A 24915-nucleotide genomic window follows, 5' to 3' on the forward strand; every position below is an offset into this window, starting at 1 on the left:
AAATGCTCCACAAAAAAACTGAGGCTTCATGGACATGAAAGATTCCCCATCAATTCTCATACATACGAGGTACTGGGGCAAGTAACCTTCACTGCCATCCTTAGCCTGGCATTCCTCCCATGGTGTGGCCAGGGAGCCTCCCATGGTGTAGACAGGGAGGGGAACAATATCGGGTCATATTTCTTGGCACTGAGTTCAGGCATCAGCAGAGCGATCCCTATGTTGTCAGGGAGTTACAACCAAATGGGGTACACGACGGCCCCACCACAATGGACTGGCTACCGTGCTGGATATCCACAGTCATCATCGGTGCAGAAAACGACAATGCATAGTGCATGGTGGAAAACACACCCAGGAAGGTGTCCTCGCCCAAGAAATTGAGAATGACAGGGACTGCAATGCAACGACGAGAAAGAGGGCTAAAGATCTCAATGCCCAATGGAGACGATGTACCATGTAAGGCGCCCTTCCCCAATTGGCTTGCTCATCAGAAAAATTTAGAAAGATGGAAGTCAAACCCAACAGGGGACCATCACATAAAGGCCGAAACATGTGAGACTCCTTTTAGTCACCTATTATGACAGGCAGGAATACCTCAGGCCTATTCTAACCCCTGGACCCGCAGGGGGATTTTGACAGGACTCAGGACTAAAAAGTTGACAGTATTTTGTCATGTATATATTGTTTCACAGTTCTTGTGCTTATTACAGCCAATCATCCTTGATTTGAATTGGCGGTTGCAATATTTCACACCAAAATTATTCCTGTGAGAGTTTTCCTAGCAGCTGGTTTTTAGTTTTCGGTTTTTTATTGGAAATAACAATGACTAGAATTTTATGATAAGAGATAGTAACAAGATGTATGCTTCTCAACAGTTTACCATTTGTTGCACGAATCATTCAGCTTGCAATATAGTAAGTTTTTAAAAAAGTTTATCTGTGTAATATGGTATATCGTAAGTTTACCTACATAATGTAAACTATTTACACACATCATTGTAAACACCACACTGTATTTAATATATTTCATTCAGTATCGCATTTATGATTGCTGTTATTATGCACTCTGTATTAAGTAGTTATGCTTATTTTTCATGTGTTTGCACATGCGGTCTCTTGTGTATATGAGTACAACTAAAAAAATTAAACAGAATTTTAAAAAATTATATATATATATATATATATATATATATATATATATATATATATATATATAATAGAAGGAAACATTCCATGAAGGAAAAATATACCTAAAAACAAAGATGATGTGACTTACCAAATGAAAGTGCTGGCAGGTCGACAGACACACAAACGAACACAAACATACACACAAAATTCAAGCTTTCGCAACAAACTGTTGCCTCATCAGGAAAGAGGGAAGGAGAGGGAAAGACGAAAGGATGTGGGTTTTAAGGGAGAGGGTAAGGAGTCATTCCAGTCCCGGGAGCGGAAAGACTTACCTTAGGGGGAAAAAAGGACGGGTACACACTCGCACACACACACATATCCATCCACACATATACAGACACAAGCAGACATGTCTGCTTGTGTCTGTATATGTGTGGATGGATATACATATACAGACACAAGCAGAGATATGTCTGCTTGTGTCTGTATATGTGTGGATGGATATGTGTGTGTGTGCGCGCGAGTGTGTACCCGTCCTTTTTTCCCCCTAAGGTAAGTCTTTCCGCTTCCGGGACTGGAATGACTCCTTACCCTCTCCCTTAAAACCCACATCCTTTCGTCTTTCCCTCTCCTTCCCTCTTTCCTGATGAGGCAACAGTTTGTTGCGAAAGCTTGAATTTTGTGTGTATGTTTGTGTTCGTTTGTGTGTCTGTCGACCTACCAGCACTTTCATTTGGTAAGTCACATCATCTTTGTTTTTAGATATATTTTTCCTTCGTGGAATGTTTCCTTCTATTATAACCATATCATTAATTTGAACCCAACAATTACGTTTGTTATTGTCGCCTTTGCATTTCAAAATCTTTCCTGTCGTCTTATTTCTCTTTATTTTCTCTTTCTGTTTTTACCAGTAGTTTCACTTTGTATTCACCTTCCCCTTTTACCGTAATCTACTATACAATTTTATCCCGCCATATATATGCTCAACAATACGTAACCCACTTCCCAACCATAACCAAAAGATTTTATTTTCCGCTTTCAACACTACCGCTGCTACAAAATCCACCGTTTCTAGTTCAATAACAGCTGCTTTCACGTATTTAACAACAATTTCGGCTAGTTCTAATAACTTTAACTTTATTTCCACTTCCGTTTTTCGCACATCACTGATCATTTTAGCCTGCCCCCACAGGTTTTAACGTCATTTTTTCTACAATTGTTAGCCCCATTTTCGTAATCTTTCACCACAACACCAGTCCTTTTAATACGTTTTTTTCTAAATTTTCCCGAATTTCTCCGTCCTTTAATGTGATTTAGCGGCAACACAACCACCTAACCTTTTTGCACATCGCTGTCTACCAACCCAAGTTCACCACAAGATCAACTTAACCAACACTTTTTCGCCTTTTTTCATACCAGATCTCCAATTGCTTTCTAGTTCACGTTTATCTCTCCCCATATATTTCTATCTTTCTTTTTCATTTCAACCTCATGTTAAACTTTCCACCTTCTAATACCATGTCACCCTCACAACACCCCCACAAAGACCCCATTAAGTTTTATTTACATTCCCTCCGCAAACATGCCTTCACCCTAGCCAGATTACGCTCACATATTTTATTTTCTCAGGCTTGTCTGAAATTTGGCATAACCCCCAAAGGCCTCACACTTAAAGTTCCCATCTCTGGCTGCAACCCTTCTTTCCACCAGTCCCTATACCAGTTCCAAACTGAACAATCCATTGCCCTCACCCACCTAATCCTTCACCTACACATCAACTCAGCCAATGAACACACCCATCAACTCCTATCCTTAATAAAAGTCCTCAATCTTTCCTCTCCCACATCCACACCGGCTATTCAGAGCATCCTCCTACAGGCCAACCGCCAATTAGAACAGCATGCCACCCTTCACCTCAAAAAACTATCCAATCTCCTGGTTTCCCACCTCCGGAAAGGCAACTCACTCACCCTTCACAACCTTTCCAGCAAACCTCAACCACCTCCCATTGCACACAAACCCAGTCTCTCCCATCTACTCAATCTCCCACTTCCAGCTCCACTCCCTCCAAAACCTCAAAATTCTGATCAACACAATCTGGCACCACAACACCCTAATTCAGTAGTTAATCTTTCCTCCAAACCTCTCTCCCAATCCGAAACCTCTGTCCTATCCAAAGGCCTCACTTTCAGCCCCACTCCCAGATTCAACCAAACAGCCCTCGTCAAAGATTTACTGTCCTACACTCGTACTCTCTGCTGGAAGTATCACTTTGCCACGAAGAAAAATGATCCTAATCCTACCCCTAATGATCCAACTCCCCAAGACACTATCCAAATTGAACCCTGCCTGGAACAGTTCCGTCCTCCGTCACAGCGGGACCCACCTCCTCTTCCTCAAAATCACCCTCTCCAAACCTTCCAGGAATTTCTGACTTCCAGCCTTGCCTCTCAATCCTTCTTAAAAAACCTTAATCCTACTCCCAACATCACCACTGCTGAAGCCCAGGCTATCCGTGATCTGAAGGCTGACCGGTCCATCGTCATTCTTCCGGCGGACAAGGGTTCCACGACCGTGGTACTTGATCGTCAGGAGTATGTGGCTGAGGGACTGCGTCAGCTTTCAGACAACACCACATACAAAGTTTGCCAAGGTAATCCCATTCCTGATGTCCAGGCAGAGCTTCAAGGAATCCTCAGAACCTTAGGCCCCCTACAAAACCTTTCACCTGACTCCATCAACCTCCTGACCCCACCAACACCCCGCACCCCTACATTCTACCTTCTTCCTAAAATTCACAAACCCAATCATCCCGGCCGCCCCATTGTAGCTGGTTACCAAGCCCCCACAGAACGTATCTCTGCCTACGTGGATCAACACCTTCAACCCATTACATGCAGTCTCCCATCCTTCATCAAAGACACCAACCACTTTCTCGAACGCCTGGAATCCTTACCCAATCCGTTACCCCCAGAAACCATCCTTGTAACCATTGATGCCACTTCCTTATACACAAATATCCCGCATGTCCAGGGCCTCGCTGCGATGGAGCACTTCCTTTCACGCCGATCACCTGCCACCCTACCTAAAACATCTTTCCTCATTACCTTAGCCAGCTTCATCCTGACCCACAACTTCTTCACTTTTGAAAACCAGACATACCAACAATTAAAGGGAACAGCCATGGGTACCAGGATGGCCCCCTTGTTCGCCAACCTATTCATGGGTCGCTTAGAGGAAGCCTTCTTGGTTACCCAGGCCTGCCAACCCAAAGTTTGGTACAGATTTATTGATGACATCTTCATGATCTGGACTCACAGTGAAGAAGAACTCCAGAATTTCCTCTCCAACCTCAACTCCTTTGGTTCCATCAGATTCACCTGGTCCTACTCCAAATCCCATGCCACTTTCCTTGATGTTGACCTTCACCTGTCCAATGGCCAGCTTCACACGTCCGTCCACATCAAACACACCAACAAGCAACAGTACCTCCATTACGACAGCTGCCACCCATTCCACATCAAACGGTCCCTTCCCTACAGCCTAGGTCTTCGTGGCAAACGAATCTGCTCCAGTCCGGAATCCCTGAGGCATTACACCAACAACCTGACAACAGCTTTCGCATCCCGCAACTACCCTCCCGACCTGGTACAGAAGCAAATAACCAGAGCCACTTCCTCATCCTCTCAAACCCAGAACCTCCCACAGAAGAACCACAAAAGTGCCCCACTTGTGACAGGATACTTTCCGGGACTGGATCAGATTCTGAATGTGGCTCTCCAGCAGGGATACAACTTCCTCAAATCCTGCCCTGAAGTGAGATCCATCCTTCATGAAATCCTCCCCACTCCACCAAGAGTGTCTTTCCGCCGTCCACCTAACCTTCGTAACCTCTTGGTTCATCCCTATGAAATCCCCAAACCACCTTCCCTACCCTCTGGCTCCTACCCTTGTAACCGCCCCCGGTGTAAAACGTGTCCCTTGCACCCTCCCACCACCACCTACTCCAGTCCTGTAACCCGGAAGGTGTACACAATCAAAGGCAGAGCCACGTGTGAAAGCACCCACGTGATCTACCAACTGACCTGCCTACACTGTGATGCATTCTATGTGGGAATGACCAGCAACAAACTGTCCATTCGCATGAATGGACACAGGCAGACAGTGTTTGTTGGTAATGAGGATCACCCTGTGGCTAAACATGCCTTGGTGCACGGCCAGCACATCTTGGCACAGTGTTACACCGTCCGGGTTATCTGGATACTTCCCACTAACACCAACCTGTCAGAACTCCGGAGATGGGAACTTGCCCTTCAGCATATCCTCTCTTCTCGCTATCCGCCAGGCCTCAATCTCCGCTAATTTCTAATTTCAATCTGCCGCCGCTCATACCTCACCTGTCTTTCAACATCATCTTTGCCTCTGTACTTCCGTCCCGACTGACATCTCTGCCCAAACTCTTTGCCTTTACAAATGTCTGCTTGTGTCTGTGTATGTGTGGATGGATATGTGTGTGTGTGCGAGTGTATACCTGTCCTTTTTTCCCCCTAAGGTAAGTCTTTCCGCTCCCGGGACTGGAATGACTCCTTACCCTCTCCCTTAAAACCCATATCCTTTTGTCTTTCCTTCTCCTTCCCTCTTTCCTGACGAGGCAACCGTTGGTTGCGAAAGCTTGGATTTTGTGTGTATGTTTGTGTTTGTTTGTGTGTCTGTCGACCTGCCAGCACTTTCATTTGGTAAGTCACATCATCTTTGTTTTTAAATATATTTTTCCTTCGTGGAATGTTTCCTTCTATTATATATATATATATATATATATATATATATATATATATATGCTGACCACTGATGCGATATACATATATATGGATCGTGTTGACCCCTTCTGCGTCAATTACAGCCTGAAAACAAAATAAATAAAATTGTAAGTGTGGCGGTTGGTGTTTTATTTTCTCACAAAATTTCAGGGGGTGGATTTGTTCGGGGGGGGGGATTCAAATTTTTTTGGATTTCTGGGTGGGCCGCCTTTTTCCCCTAAGGGGACCATTTCTCCCCCAAAACCCACCCCTATTACATGTATGGAGAGGGATGTCAGAACAAATAGACACAAATTTGTGTGCTTCTAGAGAGGGTGCATCTACAATAGGAAGTATCCAAGGGTGGGGATGCATCAATAATAGGAAGTACCCTACTGTGAGGATGCATGCATCCTAAACTTTAATGGCATGTTAAGCCATATTGCGTGACATGACAAATGTCATGCAGGATGAAATGATGTGTTACTTTATGTGACATGATGCTTTATTATATGATGTGGATACTAATAGTAACAAGTAAGAATGTGTGAATAAATCAAGATGTTTCAATCTAAATATATTTGAAGCTACCAGAAAAGTCGAAAACATTTTTTTTTTCACCCCTACTTCTGCTCTGGGCATATTCATCTTTTTTGTGCTACGATAGGAGCATTTTTAATTCGGGTTAAGTACATTGCTGAAAATAGGTTCAAAAATATGTGTTTTTCGTAGCTTAGTCTTTTGGTTGTTTTTTTTATCCTACGTTTAGTATCCAGCAGCACTACTGATATAGACCCTCCACAGGCAGTTATGCAGCTGGGGGCAGGCTCTTACCAGGAAGTGCCACTCCATCACACAAGAATGCAGCTGGGGCCAGTCTCTTGCCAGCAGCTGCCACCCCACCACAGAAGATTGAAGTGATGCCATCATAGGCCATACTCTGTCACTCAGGTATAGCCTGACAGCAACAGAACTCTCGCAGCACTACAAATATGCTGTGTACCACTGCAATTTGCCATATGACTCAACAATGTTGCTATGATACGTGGTTTTCTCTCGTGGTCTCTGCTTGGTTCATAGGTGCTTGTGGTATAGATGACTCGTGGCTATGAAGCAGAGTAGTATTATCCTAACAAATGAACTCAGTATTCAACCTTACCATTTACTGCGTCTTGTTTTTTGCGTAACAAAGTGTGGCTCAGAGCCGAAATCAGACTACTGAAGGAAGTGAGATCAGGATTTAACGAGTCATCAATTTTAAGATATGGACTATTGAGACTACTGTAACAGACAAAAGCTGAGCCTGGTTTTTTTATCCACAGCATAAATTTTGATGAGAGTGGTGATTTTTATGGAGTATCTTTCATATTATATGATGGTCAATTGTAAGCATTGGTTACAAGTGTCTGTGTTTTCACAATGATTTGCTAGCTATGTTTACACAGCTGCCTTAAATATATCTCTAGCTGTTTAATGAAGCTTGTATTTCCTGTGGGCTGCCTATAAACTGTCAGTAATGTTGCTTCTGTTTTTACTGGTTCACTGTTGTGGCCCAAAATTCAAAGAGCTGTTCAAAATAATATTAACTAACATGAAAATCCAGAACTTAATTTTTTGTACAGACAGCCTTTCTTCTTAACAGCTTGTACCCATCAAAGTTATATCTGTTCGATTGCAGTGGTTTCAGTGGGATTTTCTGCTAAATGCAACACACCTACTAATACTACATCTGACCCTTCCTTCCTTCAATGTGTGCAGAAATTTATCCTCTTTACTAACAAGTCTGCTGATGTTTTGATGGAAGATACAAAATGTGTCTACCTTAAGATTCATGATTTTGTCCAAGATGAAATACTCTGTTTCGCTAGTGGAGGGTTCAACTGCAGTTACACTTGCTCTGCAGCTCTGTCTTTCAGGCACGGCTATTCTAAAGGTGTCGTGGGTCACACACTTGAAAGCACAGTGACAGGGGTGAATACCCTGACTGAATGCATCTGATAATTATTCATGCAAGTAGCCTCCTGCCAGCAGCATTCAGATTCAAACAATGCCATGTATTACTTATTTGGAAGATTACAAGACAATTTTCGGGCTTGTAGTCCTCATTTTATTGTAGCCTGTGGTAAACATTCGAATACTGAACTCAAATGCAGTAATTAAAAAATGTACTGTGCAAGATTAGTTAGTTTCTTTTTCCCTGGACCATTTAGCACAATAAGTCATAATGGTATAGAATGAGTCATTTTACTTTTGCATCACAAATTAATAAGTTTTGTTTTATTTAAATAGTTATTTAACCCACAGATACTAGTTAGTAATTCCTACCCACGACCTTTTACACATTACAATAATAGAAATTTATTATGGAACACAATGAGTTGTTAAGGGGAAACTTTCTTAAGTTTGTTTTGAAATTTTACTATGCTGTCTGTAACAGATATTACATCATTGGGCAAATGATCAAAAGTTTTTGTAGTGCATCATGCACCCCTTCTGGTGTTAAAGACAAACCTTAATGTGGATAAAATGAGGTGCACAATGCTGCTACAAAAATTTTTGATCACTTACATGATGATATAAAATGTTTGGTAGACAGCAAAATAAAATTAAAACATAAGATTAAAAGACGCTATCAGGAAACTGCAGTTACCTTAATTCAGGGATGAGCTAAAACCATCATCATGTAAAGTTACAAATAATCATTTGTTATCAGCCTTTACCACAAAGTTCGCAATACTCTATGAATTTATCCCCCACTGTCATTCAACCACCCTCTGGTTAGCTTCCAGTAACAAGAATGGGCCCAATACAGATCCCTGTGGAACACCTACCTTAACTTGTCCTATAATGGACGTTTCTTTTCCAACACAGACAACTTGTTTACGGTTCTATAGATAAGATTTTAATAGTTTAAGGCTGCCACCTCTAAACCCACAGAAGTCCTTTTTCTTTCTAGAAGTTGTCTATGCCCTAAACAGCCAAAGGCTTCACTTAGCTCACAAAAAATGGCTTAAGCAAAGCCTTTGTCTCCAAACAGTTGAAGTAGGTATTTGACGACAGAGTCTAGAGCATCAACAGTTCACAAATTTTTGCCAAGGCCGCATTGTGAGCCACTAATTATAGGTTTACAAAATAAACATATAACATTTGGTAAATAGTACATTCAAATACTTTAGTAAACGCTGGGACAATGGAAATTGGCCTGTAGCTTTAAGGTGAATCTACAATTCCTTTTTTACATGTCAGAAATACCACAGACACTTTAACCTCATCAGAAAAATATCCTTCAGATACATGCTTGTTGGTACAATATGTTAAGAGATACACAATACAATCAATTACTTTCCTTAGTATGTTGCAAGATATGCCAATTACATCTACATTTATGATTTCAACTGTGTTAATATTCTTAGAACAAAACTAGGCAATACCTTGGAGAAGGTGAACATACTTGTATTTATAAATGCTCTACAGACATGTTTTGAAAGTAGCTCAGATGAACTGATGTTAAGATTGATAACAACATTTCCTGCTTCTTCAACTGATTTTTTTTTAAAAAACATTGAATTTTTGGAAAAAGATATTAAACTTTTTTGTTTCTCGCACTTTCCATGCAGCTTTGCACTTATTCATGCAATTCTCAATACTGCTGCGACTGTGTGCTTTTTGTGCCTTCCAAAATGACTTTTTTACACTCAGTCCTACTTGCAACATAGGCTAATCTGGTAGGGCCAGTCTTCAGACCATCAAGTAGTCACTTAGAAAAAACCCACTATGAAGGAATTATCCAGCTGGGACAGAAGTCAGTAGATGTGATGCACATGTACAGACAAACAAATGATTACAATTCCAGAGAAATTGGGTGCCATATTCAAGAGAAAGAGCTTCACAAACTGAGCAAGTCAATAATGTGTTGGTCCACCTCCCTTCATTATGCGAATAATAATTTGGCTTGGCACTGAATCACAGTGCTGTTGGATGTCCTCCTGAGGGATATCTTGCCAAATTCTTTCCAACTGACGTGTTAGATTGTCTAAGTGCCGAGCTGATTGGAGGGCCCCGCAATGCTTCAAACATTCTCAACTGGGGAGAGATCTGGTGACCTTGCTGGTCAAAATAAGGTTTGGCAAGCATGAAGATAAGCACTGGAACTTTTTTTTTTATATTTGAAGGTCAAAATTGGTTATGAGTGTATCATAAGTGTCAAAAATAATAATAAAAAAATACTACCTCACAATAAGTCAGTCACTACCTCCACTAAAGGAATATCGTTTTTCCAAAGTAAAAACTCTCACAGTGTGTGGGACGACATTTTATTTCTGAAATATAAACACAGGATAGCTTGCCATGAAGAGCGACAAAACAGGGCATAAAATATCATTGACATACCACTGTGATAAGTGTGCCACAGATGGCAACCTAAGGGATCCTGCTGTGAAAAGAAATGATGCTCCAGACCATCTCTCCTGGTTATTGGGCCATATGGTGGGCGACAGTCAGGTATGTATAACTGAGCCTCGATGACTAGTGAAGATATGTCTGGAGAAAACATGGGTTACTTTAGATGGAATTTCTGGCTCTATGGCAAAAATTTGGGAATTTAGTTGTTGGGGTGTTAGAAAAAAAGTGGCCAATGGTGTGAAGTTTGACAATTTTTTACTGGAAATAACAGATGTTGCAGTATAGATAAAGAAGGCAGCCGAATGTCTTGTTAGTTATTCTAAACCTAAAATGATCCATGTTACACGCATTGCACATGGTTTACACAGATCATGTGAAAAAATTAGAGCAGTATATACTAATGTGGGTAAATTATAAATTTATTTTTAATGGGGAAAAGGATGTCCATTAAACTGCCTAGATGAATTTACATAGTTAAGACTAAAAATCCCAAAGTACCACTGCCACCCAAATCACTAATAACTTGGAGGGGAACCTGGCTCACTGCAGTCTAGTACTATGGAGAAATTTTTGATGGTTTTTGCCTCAGTAGCTAATGTACTGAACAGAGGTGATGCAACTTCAATTGCAATACTTCAGGAAATGTTAACTCACACAGTGTAAAAAACACTTGGAATATATATCTGCTAACTTGTGTTTCCTTTGCGGCACCATTCAGAGACTTTAAAATGGAGGGCCCTTTTGTCAGAAACAGTTTAGCATGTTGAGGACATCGAAAGGAAACTGAACAGTCTTAGTAGATCTACAGCACAAATATTCAAAAATTAAATTCAGGTGTGTTTAAAAACAATAGTGAGTTTCAAACTAAATGCAAAATTTCAAATGAGTTACTTGGACACCAAGAAGAGAATATTTATGTGAATATGACTGACGTGCCATGTTATAAATTTACTAGACTGACATCTAGTGGTGTGGAGCGCTCACTTTCCCCGCAGAACGCAGTGTTTCAGGATACTTGTCAGTTGTCTGTGATGGACAACTTCAGGATGACTCAATGTGTATAGTAATTCTTCAGCAATCAGTGTGGTGCAACATAATTGCATTCATGAGTACTGCATATTGTTCATATTCACATAAATAAAATTAATTATAATCAAATATTTTTACCTTATTGTCCCATATTTCAAGCATTTTTAAAACATAAAAAATAAATAATTTCCCAACTTTTTAGGACCTAAAATCTGACCCCTACTGATAATAATGAAGATTATGTTATCTATAAAGACTACAGTTTTACAATCATATCATTTAATATTAAAAGGATGTATAACGAAGCTGTACCTCACAACAAGGCCTGGTATCTCTTTTGTCAACTGTAGCAGTAAAAACACAATAAACCATTCATCTTCAATGTTATCTCCAAAGTGAGTGATTCCATGCAGGTGCAACGGTACGTAATCTGAGAAAAAAAGAGCAAGCACTATTTTGTCTGCCATAACAAGTACAGTATGACATTAAATCAAACAATGGAAAATCCAGGATGGAATGTAACAATACTGAGAAGGAAAGTTGCTACTCACCATATAGCGGAGACAATGAGTCGCAGGTAGGCACAACAAACAAGATTCTCACAATTATAGTTTTCGGCCATTAAGGCCGTTGTCAACAGTAGACCCACCCATGCACGCGTGCATGCGCACACACGCAGCCTGACTTTAAATCTATCTCATGTACAAGAAACCAGATAAATCATTGAACCTATTTATTTGTGCAGCTCTTATTCAGTTTTCCAGGTTTCTTATACAAAACCAATTATTGCATCTATCTGTTTATTGCAAAATTCTTGCAAAAATGTGACAAAATAGCATACAGTGAGTTGTCATCACGGCATTGAGGATTGGAAAAGGTGTTTCACAAAACCCTCTCTCTTTCTATATTTTGAGAGTATTACCTTTTTCAATTTTCATTTTGTTGCTGCCTCTGCGAGTCACCTGTTTCTCCTTCTATTATGCCTCCTAGTACTTCCCCACCCCAGTCTTGCCCCAACATCTGAATCCATTTCAAGTGCTACATGCCTTCCTTCTCTCTCGCTATACTCACAAACAATTACCGTAACCATAGCTGCACGTAGGTATGTCTGAGTAATGTGTGTGTATGTGAGCTGCATGTGGGTTCTTCTGAGAAGAGTGTGTGTGTGTGTGTGTGTGTGTGTGTGTGTGTGTGTGTGTGAGAGAGAGAGAGAGAGAGAGAGAGAGAGAGAGAGAGAGAGAGAGAGAGAGAGAGAGAGATATGGAAAAGAATCAATTTGTGAGTGATTATCTATATTTTTGGGTGTACTAAGAAAAATTAGACAGGATTCTGCCTTATTCAAGACAACATTTTTTACTTGTTATTAGCCAAACACTTTTCAAACCATTACACATTAAATTCAGTGAGAATTTTGTTTATTTTCTTTCTTACATGATGCTATTAGCTGTGTATGCTGATAGCTTAATATCTACCATACATTCTACAGCTTGTCCTTTTTTATATTATGGTCTTCCTTCCCTTGTTTGTGACCTGTTGAAGCTCTTATTTCTTTTTCAGGTATCACTTCTTGCTATTAAACATGCATCTGATTATAATGTATCCACAAAGCACAAGGTTTTTGCTGCTGTTTCATGTGAAAAGGTAGCAGAAATTGTGTGCTTTGCTGATACATTGTAATCAAACACACATGTAACAGTAAGAAATGACAACTGAAAATGAAATAAGTGCTTCAGCAGGTTACAAACAAGAGAAGAAAGCTCACAACATAAAAAAAACCATGAAATGATGTAGAATGTAAGGTAGATATGAAGCTACTAGCATATACAACTACCAGTGCCATGCGAGAAAGAAAATAAAAATCCCACTGACGATAGCACGTAAAGTGTTGAAACATGTTTGGATAATAACAAAAATAAAAAATAGTGTCTTTCACAAAGTGTAATTCCTCACCAATATGTGACTGGTTGCCTTTCTTCTCCATTTTTGTGTATTGCAGTCTAAAATTAAGTTATCACTATAGTAACTTGGTTTAAGTGAAGCCTTCTACATATACTTCTACATACATACTCCACAAATCACCGCATGGTGCATAATGAAGGTTACCTTGTACCTCTACTAGTCATTTCCTTTCCCATTTCACTTGCAAAGGGAAAAATGACTGCTTGAATACCTCCATAAGAGCCCTATTTTCTCTTATATTATTCATGGTCCTTACATGAAACGTACATTGATGGCAGTAGAATCATTCTGCAGTCAGTTTCAACAAATTTTCACAACAGCATACTGCTAAAAGAAGTTATCTTCCTTTCAGAGATTCCCACTCAAGTTCACGAAGCATCTCCACAATACTTGCATTTAATCAACTGTACCAGTAACAAAACTAGCAGCCCGGATCTGAATTGCTTTTCTGTCTTCCTTCAATCCCACCTAGTAGGAATCCCAAACACTCAAGCACTACTCAAGAATTGGTTGCAGTATTCAATATACAGTCTTCTTTACAGATGAACGGCACTTTCCTAAAATTCTCCCAATAAGCCAAATTCGACCATTCACCATGTCATTTCATATCTCTTTGCAACATTACGCCTAGGTATTTAATTGACCTGACTTGTGTCGAGCAGTACACTAGGGCTACTAATGCTATATTTGAACATTATGGCATTGTTCTTCCTACTACTTTGCATTAACTTACATTTTTCTACATTTAGAGCCAGCAACCATTTATCGCCCCTACAACAAATTTTGTCCAAGACATCTTGTACCCTCCTGCAATCACTCAACAGAGACACCTTCCCATGCACTTCAGCAAATTCAGCAAACAGCTGCATACTGCTGCACACCCTGTCTGTCAGATCATTTATGTACATCGAGAATAATAGTAATAGTGGTCCTAAAATACCTCCCTGGGGCACTCGTGATGGTACCTTTACTCTGATGAAAACTCACCATTGAGGACAACATACTGCATTCTATCACTTAAGAAGTCTGAGTCATTCACAATCTGGAAACCTATTCCGTATGCTTGTATTGTTGCTCTTCACCCGTTATTCACAGTATATTGTGTGTGAAAGCAGCAAAATTAGTTTCACTCGAACAATGCTTTCTAAAACCATGCTGTTTGTGGATAGAAGCTTATATGTCTCAGTGAAATTTGTTATATTCAAACCAAGAGTATGTTCAACAATTTTGTAGGTCCATTATTTTACCCTTATTATGTTCCAGTCACCTGCTCTCTTTGCCAGTCACTTAGAACTTTGCTCTGGGTGAGAGATTCACATTAAATTCAAGCTAAGTAAAGGGCTAATGCCATAGAGTACTCTCTGCAGAACCAAATTGAGATTCCATGTGGACCTGACAAATTATTTGTTTCTACTTCTTCCAATTGCTTCCCTAAACCAGGGATGCCCATTACTATGTCCTCCACACAGAGTCTGTACGTTGGTCAAATGACGGTACGTTTGTGTGATCCTCCTGTGTAAATTATTTCTTAAACGCAAAATTCAAAACTTCAACTTTCCTTTTGCTATCTTCTATTGCTCGACCAGAGTAGTCAACAAGTGACTGAATAGAAGCCTTCAACCCATTTACTGATTTTACTTATGTTCAGAATTTTATTGGGTTCTTGGCAAGATCTTTTGCTAAGGTACAATGGCATTAGTTGGTATATGCGTTGTGCATTGATCTTTTTACAGATGCACAAATCTCTAACTTCTGCCTGTCGTCATTTGCGCACTTTCTTTTGAATTGAGAATGCACAAGAATTTTGTCTGTAAAACATGGAGGGTTATCCTTAACCCACTTACTTGACATACGCTACTCCAGAACACAATTTACATCCTGTGTAAACTTTGCACATAATTCCTCCATATCTTTCATACTGGAACTAAATTATGTCCATTCAGTCTCTAAATGGAATGCAAACAACTTCTACACCAACTCACAATCAGATGGTCGCCTTTTAACCTAACCTACATCTACATTAATACTCTGCAAATCACACTCAAGTGCATAGCAGAGGCTTCATCAGACCACCTTCACAATAATTCCCCATTATTCCAATCTTGAACAGAGTGCGGAAAAAATGAACACCTATAGCTTTCCATGCAAATTCTGATTTCCCTTATTTTATTATAATGATCATTTCTCCCTATGTAGGTCAGCGTTAACGAAATATTTTTGCATTCGGAGGAGAAAGTTGGTGATTGAAATTTCAGGAAAAGATTCCACTGCAATGAAAAATGCCTATTTTTAACAATGCCCACCCCAAATCCTGACACTCTTTCCCCTCTGTCGCAATAATGCAAAACATGTTGCTCTTCTTTGAAATTCTTTGATGTACTCCATTAATCCTATAGTAAGGATGCCAGACCGCGCAGCAGTACTCAAAAACAGGACGGACAAGTGTAGTGTAGGCAGTCTCTTTAGAAGATCTCTTGCATTTTCTAAGCGTTCTGTCAACCAAACGCAGTCTTTGGTGTGCCTTCCCCACATCATTTTCTGTGCGTTCTTTCCAATTTAAGTTGTTCGTAATTGTAGTTACTTGGTATTTAAATGAATATAGGGCCTATAGAGTTGACTGATGTATCGTGTAGGCTAAGCAAAGTTTGTCGAATTCCTTTTAGCACTCATGTGGATCACCTCACACTTTTCATTATGTAGGGTCTACTGCCAATTGTTTTGATCTTCTGATGACTTTACTCAACGATAAACAACAGCATAATCTGCCTCCTAAATCATTTACATACATAAGGAACAGCAGAGTGCCTGTAACACTACCTTGAGGACGCCAAAAATCACTTCTGTTTTCCTCGATGACTTTCCATCAATTAATTCAAACTGAGGTCTCTCTGACAGGAAATCACAAATCCAGTCACATAACTGAGATGATATTCTAGAAGCAGGCAATTTCACTGCAAGCCGCTTGTGTGGTACAGTGTCAAAAGCCTTCTGGAAATATAGAAATAAGGAATCAATTTGAAATCCCTTGTAAATAGCACTCAATACTTCATGTGGGTAAAGAACTGGTTGTGTTTCACAAGAACAATGTTTTCTAACTCTGTGTTGACTGTGTGTCAATAGACCGTTCTCTTCAAGGTAATTCATAATGTTCAAACACAATATAAGTCCCTACATCCTGCCGCATATTGATGTTAATGATATGAGCCTTTAATTTAGTGGATTATTCCTACTACCTTTCTTGAATATTGGTGGGATCTATGCAACTTCCCAGCCTTTGGGTATGGATCTTTCGTAAAGCAGTTGGTTGTATATGATTGTTAAGTACAGAGCTACTGCATCAGCATACTCTGAAAGGAACCCAACTGGTATATAGTTTGGGCCAGAAGACTTTCTTTTTTTATGTGATTTAAGCTGCTTCGCTACTCCGAGGATATCTAGGCCTACATCTAAGTTACTTGTGCTGGCAGCTGTTCTTGATTTGAGTTTTGGAATATTTACTTCGTCTTTTTTGGTGGAAGAATTTTGGAAGGCTGTTTTTAGTAACTCTGCTGTGGTAGCACTGTCCTCGATAGTATTTCCATTGCTACTGCACAAAGAAGGCATTGATTGTGTTGTGCTGCTAACATACTTTACATATGACCAGAATCTCTTTGGATTTTCTGCCAGGTTTCAAGACAAATTTCACAGTAGAAACTATTATATGCATCTCGCACTGAATTTCTAGCTTCTGTAAAAGATTGACACTCTTGGAGATTTTGCGTTCATTTAAATTTTGCATGCTTTTTTCATTGTTTCTGCAACAATGTTCTGTCCCATTTTGTGTACCAAGACGGATCAGCCCTGTTGTTTGTTAATTTATTTGGCATAGATCTCTCAATTGCTGTCAAAACTAATGCTTTGAATTAAAGCCATATCTGGTCTACACCTACACTGTTAATGTGCAGTAAGGTGTCAAGTGAATTTTTATCTGCTAGGCCTTGAGCTAGGGCTATACTACAGATCAATCTGTCACCACAAACCCACAAACCACATTCCAAAAAAAACAATATAGACGCAAAAAGACTGCAAATTTTCTGTTCTCTTTCTGTTTGCCCATGTCACAAATCTCAAGATCATTATGTCACAAGACGCAGTAACGGTAGGTTCAGATAAAATATCCTAAGTGCCTTAAGCGCTCGTCTCATCTCTCTCCATTTCTTCCCACGGGTTAACTGAAGCCTCTGATACTGATTATCAGCTTTGACTAAAAACATCATTAAAATGACAGATATAAACAACTCACTGTAATCCAATGAGTGCCATAATAAACAACATAACAAGAAATACAGGCCATAGTTACTCCAATGGTGACACATTTGCCAGCTTTACTAACTCGCAACCAAGCTGTAAGACACACTTTGAGCCACACTACAGCTCAGTAACTCACTACAATTAAGATTTCATAACTGTATTTGTTGACTTCACCAACTGACACCCAAACAGTAACCCCTAGACTTACACTACACTACAGATCAGTCTCATGCCATGACCCAGATTCTAAAAAATAATGCAGTTGCAAAACAAGTATTATCACAGATCTATTCTCTTATTACAAACTTCCAGCAAGCTGGAACAATTGCAGGTCAGCAACTTCTTTCAATCAGTACAATGGAAAACTAGACAAAAATTGCAAATTTCATTTTTTTTTTTTTTATTTATTTACTTGATGACTAGTGTCAGGCCGGAATCCATTTTCAAATCATCCAGATATACAAAATAGTATTTTCCAAAGTACAAGAACCATATATACTGATACACCTGTATGCACTGTAACTGTTTATTTGCACTTCATAATACATATGTACTTACCTTGACATGGTTCTTTTATTTTGGGAAATACTGTTTTATTTGGATGATTTGAAAATGGATCCTGGCCCGAAACTGGTCAGCAAGCAAATGAAAAAGGTGAACTTTGCAACACCGGCTGGTTTTCTGTTGTACTGTTCTCTTTATGTGTGCACATGTACGATGTCTCACACTACATCATTACATCAAGAGTTAATAGTATTGTCTATTATAGGTAGGTACAAATAACTCTCTATGACCACGGCAACAGCTGACTTTGTAGCTAGTGTAATTAAGGCATTAGATGAGCAACGAAGAGACTGTACAGTTTTTCTTGATCTTTCAAAAGCACCTGATTATGTATGTCCCAACATACTTCTACACAAACTAAACTGTTATAGTGTCGAGGCAAAGCAAATGACATAATAATCATTTGTTGGAAATTTAGAAAAATGTTTGGATGTAAGCATAAACAGACAACACTAGTGAAGTATGGTGTAGCTCAAAGATAAATTTTGGGATCCTTACTTTCATTATGTGTTTAAAAGATTTGTGATAATTCTTCTGCAAGGGAGATCCCATACTAAGATGCTAGTGTAACCAATTCTAGAGTATTGGTCCACTGTTCAAAGTCCCTATCATGTAGGTATCAAAATCAACACTGAACAAATTCAGTGGCATGCTGTTAGGATCATAACTGGTCATTCATAGCCCATACAAATGTGTAACAGAAATGTTTGGGAAGTTGAATGGGTATACTTGAAAGAAAGACAACATAGCTCTCCCAAGACATGTTAGGTAATTTTACAGAACATGTAGGCTTATTTAAAGAAGAGAGTGTTACCATTGTATCTAATACGTATAAAACATGTGAAGTACGGTATAACAGATATTAGGGCATGAACAGAAACATAGAGACGGTCAGTTTTCCCTCACTCAATATGCATCTGTAATAGGAAAAGAAACTGATAAACTGGTATTATATACCATCTGCTATGCATTGTACTGTGGTTTGCAGAGTATATATGTAAACGTAGACGCCTTAAGCAACTAGTGAGACTGCACTAATGTATGCTGCTGACATCACACTCATAACAAAAAGCAACCTTGTAGAACAACTGCAAGCAAGAGCCCCTGCAAATTTTTGGGAGTCTAACAAATATTTTAGTGAGAACAATTCATTTGCAAATGCAAATAAGACAGCATACACATAAAGAAAATTCAACATGCTAATGACACCTGTCAAACTAGGTGATTCAGTTCTTGGGTGCTTGGTAAACAATCAACAAAGTATACAAGAAGCAATAGCATATTTAAATGAGAAATACGTCAAGAGGAGTAAATACATACAATCAGTTAACAGTTTACTATGAGCTAGTCAACCTTCACTTATCACAGTGTGGCAAAATGCAGTAGCCTACATGTATAGATTAGTGAAGTTTCAGAACACACTAATAGGTGTACTGGAAATCTAACTCCAAGATAACCTTACAGAAACAAATGCAGAAAACTTAACAGCCTGCTACTCAGCATATAAATTGGCAACAATTATGCACTAGAAGACACATGGAACTACTCAGTTAAAGGCAGGCATGATTACAATCCAAGAAATCATCTTAACATGAAGCAAATTAATTGAGAAGTATCCTGCAATTGTTGGATGCATTTCATTCAATAAACTCAACACAGAATAAAATGCATAGAAAAGAAATCTGTAGTTACAAAAAAATTGAGAGTTTACCATAGGCCTACTTAGTTTTATCTTGTCTATATATAAAGTTCCACCAAGAAGCTAAACATTAGAAAACGTCTGCATCAAATAATAAATGGTTAATATCTCTGTCACTCCAGAAACTGGGAATTATACTCAATGTATGTAATTTTTCTTTTATAAAAATGAAGCTACTGCTAATGTTCTTTTTTCTATGCTCTTTGTACCTCTGGACACACACAGTTGCAGAAGTGAATCTGCCAAGGAGATGAATTATGAAGACGAATGAGTGAATATGTTTAGGACTCCTATCTAGTACAGGCTGGTTTTTCAGGATTTGGCAAATGGTGTTTTATTATTAAACTTTCTGGTCAAATGCCCTTCCCAACAACACAGTCATCAAGGTAACCAAAGAGAGGGAAGTCGTGTGCTATCTTCATTGTGAATTGTGTAAACTATGTTCTGCGTGATAATGTATTATCTGAGGTGGAGTTTGCAGATCTACCCAGTACGTGCCTAAATAATCATGGTAGCCAACTAAAACCAAACTTAGGCTAGACAATGTATAAGCTCACAGTTGTTGATCTACAGTGTAAATTCAATACTAGTCTAGTTCACTGTCCTGTCTTGTAAGCTAGGACACTGCACTATATGAGCAGGTCGATAAAAGCATCCAACCACGAGTTAATTGCTTTCCATCTTGCTAAAGACCTGTTTATAAAATATTGGGCTGATTTTATGTACAGTCCAACACCAAGAGTGATTTAATTACGTTTCAACTGTGACACAATGGGTTTGTAGGAAGTTGTATGTGTACATACAAGAGATATAGTATATAACTGGACCACATACAAAAATACATCATTAACCATGAAAGCCATTGACAACAGTAGTAAAGAGTTAAAAATTTTGATGGTTATCAATAAGCGAAAGACACAGTAAAGATATAAACGAATTCTAACAGCAAAATATGACAGATGCAATGACAATATAGTATGCGTAGTGCTAAAATTAGGCCCACCAGGGTAACTTAGACACTAAATGTTCTTTATCGTTAATGCTGATAGTCCTAACAAACATATGCAGCGGAGCGTTCTGAAACTCAGGTGTACAACGATGTTTCTACATGCTGAATATTTAGCGTTCGCGTGATTTTTCACAAATGACATGTAAAACGCAACGCGCTTCAAAACATCTGACCAACTTTTATATCTGTTCCAAATGTTTGCGCTCAAATCAATGCCTTACTTCAACAACAATGTATTTTTTCTAACTGATTTTTGGCAGCCACTGGGCGTGTCCACTTCGTTATATTCGTAAAACGGCTGATCCTGAACGTTCAGAATCGAATGTCTCCCGTCACTATAACTAATACACGCATAAAACACACAATATACCTTTGGCGTCATTTTCAAACTTTGACGATTCGCTCCTGAATCGCACGTTGAAAGGATCTTTATGCCAAATGTACTGATGAGTATATTTATCTATTACTGACTGCACTTTGGCAACGCAGTCGCCTAATGCTGCTAGTCGGCTTTCTTCATTCGTGAAGTTTTCTTCCAGGTCATTTGAAAACAAATAATACTCCACATAATCTTCTTCTCTCACAGTTTCAAGCACTCCTGCCATAACTAAACAAAAGCCTGTCTCGCACTGTATCCGGATCGATGTTCAGTTCATGTGACTGGGAGTGATGTAGCGCTGATCCACAATTTGGAATTGGAAATGATATGCCAAAATTCATGTGTACTTTTTCAAGCAGATTCCCAAAAGCTGTTTCGCGGAAAAGTAGGCGTAGTGTTAGTTATCAAGTGATCGTAGTAATGTCACAAACATGGCTTCTGCGAAAGTCCTTGACAGTAGATGGGTTCGTAGGTACCGTATATTTTTCGTAGCAGGTACTATTATTCTAGGCATCCAAGTCTTCCTCGCGTATAAGTTTTTTCCTGGTGATAATGATGTCAGTGAAAAACTTCAAGATCAAAGAGGTGTATCAGGAAAAGGGAGGGTAAACATAGAGGTTGGTACTATAGCTCATAATCCTTACTTTAAAAATTTAGTAAGATCTTCATACTTCTTTTTTATGGAAACTAGCGATAATTTAAAAACGTTATCGAATAATGACTCCTAAATTAAATTGATATCTATGTTTGTAATGTCAGGTATTACATGAAGATCCTAATGGTGCAGTTTCATCAAGGAGATTCAAGGAAAATTACTTAGTTGTAGATGATGAGGACAGCCCAAGCAATAGCAACCCTGTGAATGGCCTTTACAACAAACATAAAGTTCCTCCGGATAAATATGACGTAGCAGATAGCAGAAACCCTGCAGTTACAGCAGAAAAAGTGCCTCAGCATTCACACAGTAGGAATAGGGTAATTCAATGGGGAAATCGGAGTAGCTTAAGACTGGAAGAATTAGATTTTGTACCTGTTTGTGATATAACAACCAAAGAAGCAATATCAGCAGTTCACCGAGCTAAGACACAACGATGTAAGCAGCAACTAGTGAACATTACGTGCCTTATACAGCAGGGGCAGCTGTACCCAGAACGTCTTTCTAGTTCTTGCCCATCACAAGGTGAGTTTCTTGTTCAGAAGCCTGCTGTACATCTGTTTCTAACAAAAATATATATTATTTGTTGTAGGATGTGATGAACATAGATTGTCATTATCATTTAGGTCTACTCTGGACGTAAATATGCACAGTATGTTATCCTGGTTTAATTAAAGTTTTAGTAGCAGTACATCATATTAAGACATGTTAAAACAAGCATTATTATTTAGGTTTTACTGCTGGAAAATCCCTTGGATGTTACCGTGATGAAAAAACATTTCGGCTGCTATCTGGATATTATGCAAATTTTAAAACAACAAATTCTCCACAGTACTGCATCAATATGTGCCTTCAGTCTGGCTTTCCCTATGCTGGTGTACAGTACTCGTGAGTATTTTTTATTATACAACATTTTTATGTAAAGCTGGTACTCTTATGGGATTAGTAATAAAAAGCATTGATCTTATGTAATGTGATAGATAAGAAAATTTTGCAAAAGAAACAAACACAAACTAGCTGCATCATACAAATTCAACCACTACAGTAATTTGCAGAAATGAGTTCTGGGTAACATAGAGAATATTGAGATGGCCTGGAAAAAAGGGCTAGTTAAGCCACCATCTAAAAAGGACGTTACCACAACACCTTCTGATTACTGAGCTGTTTGCCTTCTTGTGGCATTGTCCAATGCCTTAGAATATAGAGTCCATAACTAGCTAGCAAACTGCTTAACTACAAACACCTACTAGACGAATACCAGTCAGGTCTCCGAAAATGTCACAGCACAACACCTGCCATAATGAAGGTAGGCCTAAACCTGCCATAATGAAGGTAGGCCTAATGGATGGCCTGAAGCTTGCCATGGTGCACAAGAGGCAACTGCCATGTGCTTCTTATACTTCAGTAAAGCCTTTGACACTGACATTCACAATTTACTTGCCAAACTTCACAGCCTAAATTTGTGCACTGGTTTTGCTCATATCTGATATCTTGCCGGACATGCATTGTGTGTGGCACCATAAAGTCACAATGGAGGCAGGTAGTATCAGGTGTCCCCCTGGGTTCGATATTAGGTCCTATACCCTTTTCATTGTATTTTAGTTTGCTCCACTGCAAATACTATGTATATGCTGATGTCCTCCAGTTGTATCTAAGTGCAGTTAACCTGAAGACAGCTAAACCTCAATAATGTCCTGTATACACTTTAAAAATGGATACAGAATATAGGGTTAAAGCTCAATCCAGCCAAAACCCAAGCAGTACAGTTGGGTAGTCATTCTAGGCTCATTAGCCTGAAATGTCATGCATTCATGCCATCTTCAATCCTTAATGGAATTAATATCAACTTCTCTCCTTTGTCAGAAGGGCTAGGAGTAATACTAGATGAAAGTCTAAATTAGGCTGAGCTTGTAACTGAAATGTGCAAGAAGGCATGGGCATCCCTCCATGTTGTTGTTGTTGTGGTTGTTGTTGTGGTCTTCAGTACTGAGACTGGTTTGATGCAGCTCTCCATGCTACTCTATCCTGTGCAAGCTTCTTCATCTCCCAGTACTGACTGCAACCTACATCCTTCTGAATCTGCTTAGTGTCTCTCTCTACGATTTTTACCCTCCACACTGCCCTCCAATGCTAAATTTGTGATCCCTTGATGCCTCAGAACATGTCCTACCAACTGGTCCCTTCTTCTTGTCAAGTTGTGCCACAAAATCCTCTTCTCCTCAATTCTATTCAATACTTCATCATTAGTTGTGTGATCTACCCATCTAATCTTCAGCATTCTTCTGTAGCACCACATTTCAAAAGCTTCTATTCTCTTCCTGTCCAAACTATTTATCGTCCGTTTCACTTCCATACATGGCTACACTCCATACAAATACTTTCAGAAACGACATCCTGACACTTAAATCTATACTCGATGTTAACAAATTTCTCTTCTTTAGAAACGCTTTCTTGCCATTGACAGTCTACATTTTATACATCCCTCCATACCCTAAAAAAATTTAAAAAAGTCTCTTCTGTTTTGATTTGAAAAAGAAACTTGCACAAACACTTGTATTTTCAATTATTGACTGCAGTGATGTTATTCTACAAGGTCTTTCTCAGGAAAATTCACAGCACGTGGAACTGGTTATGAATACCTGTGTTCGATATACCTGTCACATTTCACTGTTTAGTTATATTTCACCATCATATGCACAGCTATCTTGGATGTGTGCAGACAAGTGTTTCCATAGTCATCTCCTCCACTTTCTTATCCACATACACTGCCTCTCATCTCTCTCTTCAATCTTAACACTCTGGTCTGAACAACATGGCAGAAAAACCCATTCCCATCAGGACAAAATTCTTTCTGTCCCACTATATTGCTCAACCACCTTCCCAAAGTCCATCTCAGTAGCAGGAACCCAACTCTGGAACCACCTCCCTCATTACGTTAGAGAACTTAATTATGTCACCAGTTTCGAAAGATAGTTACTGACATATCTACTGAAGCAACAATAATGAT

At 39.2% G+C, this 24915-nt stretch overlaps 2 protein-coding genes across 2 annotated transcripts in view; one reads left to right on the forward strand and one right to left on the reverse strand.

Annotated features, from left to right (window-relative positions):
* Positions 1-21481, reverse strand: part of LOC126175772 (protein ecdysoneless) — an 85410-nt gene extending 63929 nt beyond the window's left edge. Inside the window, exons 1-2 of the mRNA XM_049922742.1 lie at positions 21245-21481; positions 11666-11783 (exon numbers count right to left, since the gene is read on the reverse strand). Coding sequence (XP_049778699.1) covers positions 11666-11783; positions 21245-21479 — 353 coding nt within the window. The 5' untranslated portion in view covers positions 21480-21481. The remainder of the gene's footprint in view (positions 1-11665; positions 11784-21244) is intronic.
* A 202-nt stretch (positions 21482-21683) lies between these two features.
* Positions 21684-24915, forward strand: part of LOC126175771 (xylosyltransferase oxt) — a 100783-nt gene continuing 97551 nt past the window's right edge. The window contains exons 1-3 of the mRNA XM_049922741.1: positions 21684-21870; positions 22013-22433; positions 22640-22796. Coding sequence (XP_049778698.1) covers positions 21685-21870; positions 22013-22433; positions 22640-22796 — 764 coding nt within the window. The 5' untranslated portion in view covers position 21684. The remainder of the gene's footprint in view (positions 21871-22012; positions 22434-22639; positions 22797-24915) is intronic.

Source organism: Schistocerca cancellata, chromosome 3 (genome assembly GCF_023864275.1).
Source record: "Schistocerca cancellata isolate TAMUIC-IGC-003103 chromosome 3, iqSchCanc2.1, whole genome shotgun sequence".
In the NCBI taxonomy this organism is placed as follows: Eukaryota; Metazoa; Arthropoda; class Insecta; order Orthoptera; family Acrididae; genus Schistocerca; species Schistocerca cancellata.